We start from the raw sequence: 12,944 nt of genomic DNA, 5'->3' as shown, positions 1-12,944 counted from the left end.
CTAACACAGACACTAGTAAACATGTTAGCATACTCGCTAATGCTAGCGTCGTTACATTACAATATCACGTACAAATATGCATAAAAACACTCCTACAGACATCACACACGAGACGATTTAGTAAGTATGAATAGTAGGGGTGTAACGGTACACAAAAATTTCGGTTCGGTACGTACCTCGGTTCAGAGGTCACGGTTTGATTCATTTTCGGTACAGTAAGAAAATAACAAAATATACATTTTTTGGTTATTTATTTACCAAATTTGTAAACAATGGCTTTATCCTTTTAACATTGGGAACACTATAATAATTCTGGCCACGTTAATAAACATTAAACTGCATCAAGTTGTTGCTCAGATTAAATAAAATGACAAAACTTTTCTTTTACATATAAAAAGTGCAACATTAAACAGTTTCAAGTCAACTCATCATGCTTAATTTATTACAGCATTTGGGAAGCCTGTAGTTGATTTATTATGTAAATGTTATATTTTTATCAACATGTGATAGCAGGGACCCTGCCATTCAAAACTAGGCTGCTACATTACTAATGATTAATGTAACTATAGCTGAAAAAATAGTACAATAGCAATAGGAGAGACTATTCATCCCTGAACACCATGGAGTTCATGTAGGCTCAATCAACACAGAAAAAGGTAAAGTGAAATAGCAGACAGACAGGGCTTTCCTGTCCGTAACACATACACACACACACACACCGCAAAATGAGCTAACGTTACGCTAAAAGCGAATTAGCCTTCACCTCAAGCCAGGACTGCCAGCGAGCTGAGCTGCCTTTTATATTTCTAGAAGGTCAACGGGCTCATAGTGATGTTACTAGTAGTTGACTGGGAGGTGTTTATTATAATTTGGGGAGAGTCCGCTGCCTGATGCTTACCTGCTAAACGCTAAGCACTGACTACATGCGCTCTGAATACGCACTGCTGATTGGCTGTTACCGCTCTGAATACACACTGCTGATTGGCTGTTACCGCTCTGTTTGTAACCAATCAGATGGTTGTGTGGGTGGGACAATGCTGGGTGCTGTGTAGAGTCCTGACAGAGGCAGAAGGAAGCGGAGGCGGCTACTTAAAATGTTCGTGTGGAAACTCGTTCGGTACACCTCCGAACCGAACCGAAACCCCCGTACCGAAACTGTTCAATACAAATACACGTACCGTTACACCCCTAATGAATAGTTTGTTATATTGTAAAACTTACAAACGTTGCTTGGAGTGATGAATGAAGAATCCTTTCGAGCAGAAACGCTGTAGACGGTTATACTTCCAGTTCAAGGCACGAAACAGAAAATACAATTTAAACCTGCAGTGAGCAAACTTGTCCAAAAGATGGCGCCACAGCACTAACAATAGCACACCTTTTCAGTATCTCAGTATCTTTGTTAAATTCTAAACATTAATGGCCGTTAGCGAAGAAAAAATCATAAATTAGCCGCACTGTCTTTACCAGTGAGTAGTTTTACCAGTGAACGTTTAAAGCGTTGGGAAAAAAAACTAGCAGCTTATAGTCCAGAACATATATGCTTTTAATATTATGCAATTTGTAAAAAAAAATGTTTTATGTTATTTTCTAATCACCCACTTTATAATAATATAATTTATTCTGTTCCTACATCTCATTAGATCTCCAAAAAAAGGAGATCTAAAGTTACATTTAAAAAGTAATTAATCATAGTTACTTGTTGCTTTCCCTAAAAAGTAATTGAATTACTAATTGAATACTCTTGTTAATGAATTTCTAGGGTATGCGTTACTTTAAAAAAAAAAAAAAAAAAGCAATATCTGGCATATGCAGTTAAGTGATGTTTCATGAGAGCAGAGTGTGTATGTGTGCCTTTAAAAGGCTGTGCTTGTTGCCAAGTGACTCAGAGCAGCATTTCATATTAGCTTAGCTGTGTTTGTTAGCTTAGTAGCAGCATTGTCAGCAGCTCTTTTGAATCTTTTCACGGGATTTTGTTAGCGCTACTTAATAAAGAGATTAAACGTGTTTCGATGGCTGTAGTCTCCTTGTCCACAAACAAGGTATTGTAGGATTACAAGCTTGTCCCTTCAATCATTGATTTTCATGTTCATTATTCCCTCGCAGTTGTAGTAGGAGTGTGTGTTTGTGTGCGTGTACTTAGACGTTGTTTGCTGTGTGATGTTGCCTCCTTCCATTTGATAGTGTGGTGCTGGTTGTTACTTTCATTAGTAAAAAGTTACAAACGTATACATCCTGCTTTGAATTTGCTGTGCTTCTGACGCTGTCATGTTGACATAAACAGTACCGTAGCGTACCACGGTACAGTAAACACGTCGATATAAGTAATTAATTATGCGTTACTATTATCCTTTGACCCCAGCTCTGTGGTCTTGGTTAGAGTGTCCGCCCTGAGACTGGGACGTTGTGAGTTCTTACCAGTCATACCAAAGACTACATAAAATAGGACCCATTGCCTCCCTGCTTGGCACTCAGCATCAAGGGTTGGAATTGTGGCTGCTGCTCACTGCTCCCCTCACCTCACAGGAGGTGTACATGGGGATAGGTTAAATGCAGAGGACAAATTTCACCACACCCAGTGTGTGTGTGACAATTGTTTGGGACTTTTACTTTAACTTTATATAATGCTGTTATTACGAACATTTTCTGTGGGTAATACAATGCACAATAACACATTTTTATTATTATTATTATTATTATTAGTGCATCTGCCGGGGGTTAAGCCTCCCCCTGTCTTCAAAAACTTGTTTCTAACTGTATTCAAGTGTCCTTGAATGCACCACAGTTATGTGCAATAAGATGCAAAAGTGAAACTTAAGTTTCTCCAATGCTGCCACAGATAGATTTTTTATGGGTAAATTATTAATTAAATGATTGATTATCAATCAATTCCTTTATTGTCATTGTCATAATAACACTTAAGTCATACATGTCAACGAGATTTTGTTTGAGCTTTGTCCAGCGGCATAGAAACTGCATTGATGTGCAGGTTGACAGTAGTTTGCATTTTAGCATTGTCAGGAAGATCGCGATAAGAGGGACGTGGGGGTGGGAACAGTCAGATGTCTGATGGGTGTTACGTTGATGTTGCAGCAATGCAATGTCCAGAGCACAATTATTGAGGTGGTGAAGAGTGAGGTAATAAGATGGTCCGGGGCAGCAAAGGGGCAGGCTGTTCATTTAGCAGTCTCACAGCCTGTGGATACAGACTGTGAGATATTCTGGTGGTCCTGGCGCGAATCGAACTATACCTCCTTCCAGAGGGTAGCAGGTTGAAGAGGCCATGTGCTGGGTGGTATCTGTCCTTCAGGATGTTGTGTACTCGCTTTAGGCAGCGAGTTGTGTACATGGCACTCATCTCTGGGAGTATCGTCCTTGTAATTTTCCCCGCCGCTTTAACCACTCGCTGGAGGGCCTGATGGTTCGCTTTAGTGCAGCTAGCAAACCACACTAAAAATCCGTAAGTGAGGACACTGCTGATGGCACAGTTGTAAAAGTTTACCATTGATTTCTGCGGAATGTTTGCGCATTTTAGTTTCCTCAAAAAAAAAGACGTTGTTGGGCCTTTCCGACTGTAGAAGCAGTGTTAATGTCCCAGCATAGATCTTCTTATGTTCACCCCTAAGAATTTGAAATGCTTGACCCCTTCTACGAGATTGTTATTAATTAAAAGTGGAGGGTGTTTGTTCTGCCCTTTCCTGCAGAAGTCTACAATTAGTTCTTTGGTTTTGTTAGTGTTAAGAACCACGTTATTGTTAGCACACCATGAAGCGAGCTGTTGGACCTCTTAATTATTAATTAAACTAAACTTTTGGATGGCGTTTGCATATTATATTAACATTTTTGGTAACACTTTAGTATGGGGAACATATTCTAAGTAACAAAGACTTAATTTAGAGATTTTTGGACACTAGGGGAACATATAAGGGTTAGGGTTACTAATAAGCAATACCGTATTTTTCGGACTATAAGTTGCAGTTTTTTTCATAGCTTGGCCGGGGGTGCGACTTATACTCAGGAGCGACTTACGTGTGAAATTATTAACGTATTACCGTAAAATATCAAATAATATTATTTAGCTCATTCACGTAAGAGACTAGATGTATAAGATTTCATGGGATTTAGCGATTAGGAGTGACAGATTGTTTGGTAAACGTATAGCATGTTCTATATGTTATAGTTATTTGAATGACTCTTACCATAATATGTTACGTTAACATACCAGGCACGTTCTCAGTTGGTTATTTATGCCTCATATAATGTACACTTATTCAGCCTGTTGTTCACTATTCTTTATTTATTTTAAATTGCCTTTCAAATGTCTATTCTTGGTGTTGGGTTTTATCAAATAAATTTCCCCAAAAAATGCGACTTATACTCCAGTGCGACTTATATGTTTTTTTCCTTCTTTATTATGCATTTTCATCCGGTGCGACTTATACTCTGAAAAATACGGTAATTCTGAGGTTATTGAGGGAAGACTCTTAGTTAATGGCTTACTGGTTGTATAATAAGGCCATGCAGAATAAGGCATTAATAAGTACTTAATAATGACTAATTAAGAGCCGATATGTTAGTAATTTGCATGTTAATAAGCAACTAATTAATGCTGAATATGTTCCCCATACTAAAGTGTTACCCAATTTTTATTTTAAGCGCAGCCTTTATGCGAAGCGCTCTGAACAAAAGGACATATTCGATTTTGTGTTATTGCTGAAAGAAGAATTAGTGTAATGTCTAATGATATATCCCTTGAATAAAGATTTTATTTTTAGAATATGGGCCAATAAAAACTGGCCTGTTGGCTGCACTTTACACACCCTTGCTTTAAAGTCTTTTATCGTAAGTGCGGTAACATTGTTACGTATTGTGGCGTGAAATTGGGTCCAATAAAGCCTGTTGGGAGTGAGACCCCTCACGTGTCCCCTACTGCTGTCCTATCTTGTCCAGTCCTGCCTTGTTCCGTCTTTCCCATCCTTGGTTCGATCCTAGACAGTCGCACAGAGACCGATTGTCCAAGATGTCGTACCCCAAAAGACGGGGGGTCCCTTCAGTCTCTGTGTGTCTCTGTCCCCCTCCTACTCCACCCGGCTTTGGCTCCGTTAACCCTATTTCTCTTTTCCCCCCTCCTTCCTCTCTTGTGGCACCAGGCGCGGCTCCCCTCCTGTTCATCCACCCTAAGCATTGCTGAGGTACTCCTGCATGTGTTCTGATGCCATCATTTCTTCTTCTCTTCTCTAAGCTGCTTCTTGCCTGGCTTGAAGTCTTTCCGCCTCAGTCCTTGACCGTGTGTGTGCTGCTTGTTTGTTTACTCCTCATAACTCTTTCTAATATGTCACAAATGTATTTTTCTGCTATGATCTAACCCTCGCCTTGCTCTCCACCATAACTTACTTAGCGCAGGGGTGTCCAAACAGTAGAGTGGAAAAACAAGTTGCCTCTATATTGAAGCTATTATCATATACAGTCGTGGTGAAAAGTTTACATACACTTGTAAAGAACATAATGTCATGGTTGTCTTGAGTTTCCAATCATTTCTACAACTCTAATTTTTTTTGATAGAATGATTGGAGCACATACTTGTTGGCCTCTTGACAAAATTGGTGCAGTTCAGCTAAATGTGTTGGTTTTATGACATAAACTTGTTTCTTCAGCATTGTACACACGTTTAAGTCAGGACTTTGGGAAGGCCATTCTAAATCCTTAATTCTAGCCTGATTTAGCCTTTCCTTTACCACTTTTGACGTGTGTTTGGGGTCATTGTCCTGTTGGAACACCCAACTGCGCCCAAGATCCAACCTCCGGGCTGATGATTTTAGGTTGTCCTGAAGAATTTGGAGGTAATCCTCCTTTTTCATTGTCCATTTACTCTCTGCCAGAAGCTTGTGAATGGCTACCAAAAATGCCTTATTGCAGTGAAACTTGCCAAGGGACATGTAACCAAATATTAACATTGCTGTATGTATACTTTTGACCCAGCAGATTTGGTCACATTTACAGTAGACCCATAATAAATTCATAAAAGAACCAAACTTCATGAATGTTTTTTGTGACCAACAAGTATGTGCTCCAATCACTCTATCACAAAAAAATAAGATTTGTAGAAATTATTGGAAACTCAAGACAGCCATGACATTATGTTCTTTACAAGTGTATGTAAACTTTTGACCACGACTGTATGTCTGATGTATGACACCGAAAGACTCCCAAAGTTTGCAAATAAATAGATCTAATCAAAATAGTATCAATCTCACAGATATTCCCGAGCCATTTTGAGAGATAATGATCGCGTGACGTAGATGTAGGAACCGCAGATCCTTTCCCATCAACAACAAAGCAAATCATGCAGACTTTGTGGGAACCAACAACAATATTTCAGGACAAAAGATGGTCCAGAACTTTGTATTTTTTATCCTGAATATAAGGAGGGTGATCTACAAGTTTTAGAAGCTCTGCAAAACAGATCTAACTTTAGTGAAACACTAAGCATCATGTAGCAGTATTGCTCAGTGCTAAACAAGAAATACAAACTACAAATATAACAAAACAATTGCTTACTGTACAATGTCTGCTCTCACTGTGATGACTACTGATAGGACGTCCATATCTTCCCGTTTAGATTAATAATTAATTTTAATCCACACAAAAGGTTAAAAACAAAGTTGCTGCCAAGTCTGACACTGTCTTCTGTTGTAGTGTGTTTGTCTCCATAACCAGGTATAAACTGAATGTCACAGATGAAAAACTTATAAATTCAAGGCTAAATCCTCCTATTAACCAGATGAGTGGCATGATTTATAATCTAGAATAACTTTGACGAGCCGAGACGCGATAATGCGTGAGTAGAACGGCAGGAAACAAAACATCAGTGTTGTATAAGCTTCTTCTTCTTTACAGTTTTACGGCAGTTTGCATTATATGTTGCATACTACCATCTTCAGTTTCTTTTTTTATAATTACATTAAAATCCATCCTTGAGTCCAGTGCAGCATAAACTATAGTTGGCACTCAGTTATCAATGCTAAAATACTTTGTCTCTTTTAGCGCCTATAATAACAACAGTTCTAATATTTTGTCTACATATATATATATATATATATATATATATATATATATATATATATATATATATATATATATATATATATATATATATATATATATATATATATATATATGTATGTATGTATATATATATATATATGTATGTATATATATATATGTGTATGTATATATATATATATATATATATATATATATATATATATATATATATATATATATATATGTATACATATGTATATATTCAACGCTTATATTTCTGGATCAACTTTAGGTTTATTTGTCCATGTAAAGTAAAAGAAAATTATATATATATATATATATATATATATATATATATATATATATATATATATATATATATATATATATACTGTATATATATATATATATATATATATATATATATATATGCTTTTTTTGTCAAAGAAAACCATGTTTTATGGCAATAACAGAAAATATACCATATTTTTGTCCCAGAAAATTTCAAAGTGGAATATTGGATGTGAAGTAATTGGCGCAATAAATAGGTCAATAATTCATAACACCATTGATTTGATTTCATAATTTTTTGAGCAATGACAGTTTTGTATAAAAAAAAATCTATTATTGGGGATCATGAAAGTGTTTAAAATAAGTCGTACTTTTTTTTTTCTTTTTTTTTTTTACTTTAAACACCTAAAACTGTAGATGAACTACAGATGTATTGATCAATTAAAAAAAAGTTTTTATTAATTTTTATATGGGTTTTTAGGCCCTTTTTTTTAATCAAAGAAACCATAGTTTTTTTATTTGGCAAACACACAAAATATGCAGGTTTTTTTTATTTTTTATAGACTTTTTAGAATGTGCTGCGGACCGACAAAAAATTGGGTGCGGGCCACACTTTAGTCATCCCTGTTTTATACCCTTTTTTTTCTTTTCAAAGAAAATCCTGATTTTTTTATGACAAAAAAACTAAATTTGATCTATTTCCCCCAAAACTTATTTCAATATTTAATGTGATGTAATTAGAGCCTTAAATAGCTAAATCGTTTTTAACAACTTTGCTTTTAATTTATTATTATTTCATGAACAATTACAGTTTAAAAAAAATCTGATTCAGGGATCCAAAAGGCCCCCACTCATAAAAGTATTAAAAATACAAATATATTATTTTTACTTTCAACACTTAAAATTCTAGATCAACTTAACAATCAACCAATTATACGTTTTTATATATTTTTTTAACAATGACAGTTTTAAGGTATTAAAAGAACAGCATGCTTGGCAGCTTTGTGTTATTAGTTTCAATATTGTAACATTTTCTCAGTACATTTCACCTGTTTGCTTTTTTATTCCACTTTTTATGGGTTTTTTTTGTAATAGTATTTTTAAAATAGGTCATTAAAAAATTTGATCAAATAGCCCCTGGGCCACACTTTGGACACCCCTGACTGAGCGCATTTCTTAACCCCGTTCAATCTCAGTAATGGAATTGAACGCTGTTGAAATTATATATATGTAAGTGATTCTCTTCCCTCCATGTTTGCACCCGCTCTCTCACACTCTTGGTGTTTGTGCTGGAAGCCTTTAGCAGCTGCACAGTGCTTGTGACTCTGGCCCAAAGACCAGAGATTGTGATCCCTAGCTCATAAACGCATGGCCGTCCAATCTGATTTCACAGTCCATTGATCTGCTGTAGCTGCACGATAAGTGTGCCAATTATTTTTCTTAATGCCATTACAGAATGGTAACAGTGAAGCAGAAATGTGAAACTAGGACATTCAATGTAAGAAAAGTGGTGCACACGTCTGTGTCCTGGCTGGTACAATATTGCTATTGATAAAAAGAACTGACAGTACTTTTTCGACCCGATCTACTAAGCTCCCAAGTAACAAGTGCTGAATAGCAAACTACAGTGGAACCTCTATTTACAAACTGAATTGGTTCTTGAACACGGTTCGTAAATTGAAAAGTTTGTATAGTGAAGCAAATGTCTACATAAGAAATATGAATAATGGGATTCAGCCTCGACAAAAGTCAATATTTTAGTGAAGGTTTGTAGACTTAAAACACAATATAAAGTGCTATACAGTACTGCATATCAAACAAAATAGATCAACTTTCTATTTATTAACAAGCTGAGCTTTGCTGCATGCGCACACACACAGAGGTTTCTTCGGTGCCCTCACAAATGATAAGAAGTCACAAAAATCCTTAACTTTAACAACCATATTGCTACAATGATAAACATGTTTTAAAAAAGTACAAATCACTTACATCGGCAAAGGAGGAGCTTACAAGAAAGTAGCAGACAGAGGGGGAGAACAGAGGGCCATGTGTGTGCCTTGAAAGACATGGTGATGAATTAGAGACGGCTCTTCTGTCCACTTTGCAATAAGTCTGCTTTGGCATATTTTTCCTGATCACATTTAAAGATTAGCCGCTTGTGTTATTGTTAGCAATGTTCATTTTTAACCCGGAAACAGAAGTCCCGCTTGGTCAATATATTTACCAAAAACCACAACATGATAGAAAATAAGACACATACTGCACTGTGATACATATAAAACCTCATTTAGCACTTAATTTTGGTCATGAAAGAATAAAACTTAAAAATCTCTGATGTAGTGAATCCGCAATACGACTGTACTATTAGTGGGCGTGTTGTGTGTCATCTACTAAGACTGTGTATGCAACTGATAACAAATACAGAACGCCATATTTAAATAACTGTTTTTTTGCATGTACGAAAGGCTATCACAATGGAGACACTAATTTTCCTCAAATTCATGTTTCCATGCCCAAAACTTTAATCCGTTCCACCTTTTCTGGGCAATATAGAATTGCTCCTGTACTGCGATCAACAACCGAACCTACTTTTTAGCGTGCTACTGGTACACTCTTAGAGATGCTGGCCCTCTGGAATGATCCAAAATCTTAGTGGATCAGCTTTGCATGCGCTATCAGGTTTGCACATGTTTTTTAGTACAAGCACAGTACACACAATAAATGTACCATTATTGATATAACCACGCACAATTGCCCAGAATGCTGCATGTGCTTAGTCTGTTATGCAAACTATTATCCCAAGTAGACCATGGTTTGATACGCACAACTCTGTCCAGGCTGCTCAGCACATTCTAAAAATACTCAGGGTGCACAAAAAATCCGAATTGCTATTCTTATTCATCCCGATTCTAAATGATTCATGATTTTCCAAAAAATTCATCAGATAATATATATATATATATATATATATATATATACATACATATGTATATATATATATATATATATATATATATATATATATATATATATATATATATATATATATATATCCATCCATCCATCCATTTTCTACCGCTTATTCCCTTTTGGGGTCGCAGGGGGCGCTGGAGCCTATCTCAGCTACAATCGGGCGGAAGGCGGGGTACACCCTGGACAAGTCGCCACCTCATCGCAGGGCCAACGCAGATAGACAGACAACATTCACACTCACATCCACACACTAGGGCCAATTTAGTGTTGCCAATCAACTTATCCCCAGGTGCATGTCTTTGGAGGTGGGAGGAAGCCGGAGTACCCGGAGGGAACCCACGCAGTCACGGGGAGGACATGCAAACTCCACACAGAAAGATCCCGAGCCCGGGATTGAACCCAAGACTACTCAGGACCTTCGTATTGTGAGGCAGATGCACTAACCCCTCTGCCACCGTGAAATATATATATATATATATATATATATATTTCAAAAACGTATATTAACCTATTTATATAATTTGTTTAAGTATATTTATATACATATAGTGTATGTATTAAAAAATAAAAATAAAGTTTTAGACCATCCCCAAGCATTCAAAAAGAGCTTTTCTAACCTGAAACCTGTTTTGAAAAAATGTGATTAAAATTATTATACCAAATAATATATTGCAAGAATCGGTTTAAATCGAGAATCGTGTTGAATCAAGAATCGAGTCTGAATCGAATCGGATCTAATCAATAGGTGCTCAAAGATTCACACCCTTCGAAAATGCTATTGCAAAAAACACAAAGTGGTATTAAAGAACAAAAATGTATAAAGTAACAGGAAAAAGTTGAAATGTTGAGGCTTAAAAACTCGGGAGGCAATATGTTTTTGGTGTTTTTTCAAGTCGATACAGACATAGATATCGTCATGCTTCAACATGTTTATTATTAATTTTCCTTTTTGATAGTTAAGAATGTTAATTAAGACATCCCTTGTACAGGTAATCAGGCCTTCCAGGAGTTTTATTATTTATTTATTTTTTTGTTAAAATGCCTGATTTTGCAGCAGCTTTTTTCACAAAGATGCGGCAAAAGTTTTTGACGTTTTACAGCTCAACTTTTTCAAAAACATTGCATCAGCTTGTACTTTTGAATTTTAACAAGTTTTCTTCGTAACCTTAATCCCAAAAATTACAGGGTTTCAATTCGGGGTGCACAAAAAATGGATTCACATCTGAATCGTGATTCTTCTCCATCCCAATTTTAAATCGATTCATAATTTTGAAAAAATTATAAAAATAATATGTAAGTCAGTTTGTAATAAAAAATTAAAAAAAGTCAACGTTTTTAGGCCATTTCCATGCACCAGAATGGCCTTTTCTAACATGTAACCTGTTTTGAAAAAGTTTTATTATAATTACTATACCAAATGATACACTGCTAGAATCGGTTGAATCAAGAATCGATTCTGAATCGAATATTCACCCCAGGAATCAGAATCAGATCGAATCGTTAGGTGCTCAGAGATTCAGACCCCCGTTTTCAACAATCGAAGGAAATATGCTTCATTAGGAATGCAATGGGCTGGTATTGTATTGTCATTACAACTAAAAAGTACACGGAAATCATATTTTCAGTAGAAACCCGTCCAAGATTAGACATAAAGTTACAGGGTAAATAGAACGAAAAGACTGATGGGTCCCCACAAGGGCGGCGCCCCGTAAAAAAGGTGGAAAAAGTGTAAACAGACAGGAAGAGCACCTTTTTTTTTAACACTGACCGTAATTTACCAGTCCCCACTTGATGTTGTGGGCCTTTTTCTGAGAGTTTGTGTAGTTTTTTACAAACAATTTTTTTTTAAATTCAGGAGAAAGTTTTGATGATTGGTCAAAGTGGGCAGGGAAGTTGTGAAGATTGGATAAAGTTTCCAGGTTTGAAATTTCCAGTATTTGCAAGGACCGGTTAAATTGGTGTGTATTGGCACGAAAACAAAGGTTCTGGTGCCTGGTAATAGTTGTTTTTATCATTGATCCATATACGGAAAAATGTTTTGGAGAATTCAACCAAGGTGTTCAATTTAGAGACTTACTTTTATATGATTGAAGATGCACATACAGTCGCGATCAAAAGTTTACATACACTTGTAAAGAACATAATGTCATGACTGTCTTGAGTTTCCAATAATTTCTACAACTCTTATTTTTTTGTGATAGAGTGATTGGAGTACATACTTGTTGGTCACAAAAAACATTCATGAAGTTTGGTTCTTTTATGAATTTATTATGGGTCTACTGAAAATGTGACCAAATCTGCTGGGTCAAAAGTATACATACAGCAATGTTAATATTTGGTTGCATGTCCCTTGGCAAGTTTCACTGCAATAAGGCACTTTTGGTAGCCATCCACAAGCTTCTGGTTGAATTTTTGACCACTCCTCTTTACAAAATTGGTGCGGTTCAGCTAAATTTTTTGATTTTCTGACATGGACTTGTTTCTTCAGCATTGTCCACATGTTTAAGTCAGGATTTTGGGAAGGCCATTCTAAAACCTTAACTGTAGCCTGATTTAGCCATTCCTTTTGACCTGTGTTTGGGGTCATTGTCCTATTGGAACACCCAACTGCGCCCAAGATCCAACCTCCGGGCTGA

The 12,944-nt window shown here is 36.2% G+C and overlaps 1 protein-coding gene across 9 annotated transcripts in view; it reads left to right on the top strand.

The window, feature by feature from the left end:
- Positions 1-12,944, top strand: part of gphnb (gephyrin b) — a 367,471-nt gene that overhangs the window by 265,178 nt on the left and 89,349 nt on the right. For 5 of the 9 annotated variants that reach the window (XM_061987070.2, XM_061987069.2, XM_061987064.2 and 2 more), the window contains exon 9: positions 5,151-5,192. The exons of the other annotated variants lie outside the window; for them this stretch is intronic. In XM_061987070.2, coding sequence (XP_061843054.1) covers positions 5,151-5,192 — 42 coding nt within the window. The remainder of the gene's footprint in view (positions 1-5,150; positions 5,193-12,944) is intronic. 9 annotated transcript variants of the gene reach the window in all.

This window comes from Nerophis lumbriciformis, linkage group LG26, assembly GCF_033978685.3.
Source record: "Nerophis lumbriciformis linkage group LG26, RoL_Nlum_v2.1, whole genome shotgun sequence".
NCBI lineage: Eukaryota > Metazoa > Chordata > Actinopteri > Syngnathiformes > Syngnathidae > Nerophis > Nerophis lumbriciformis.
This window is presented reverse-complemented; position numbering and strand designations above follow the sequence as displayed.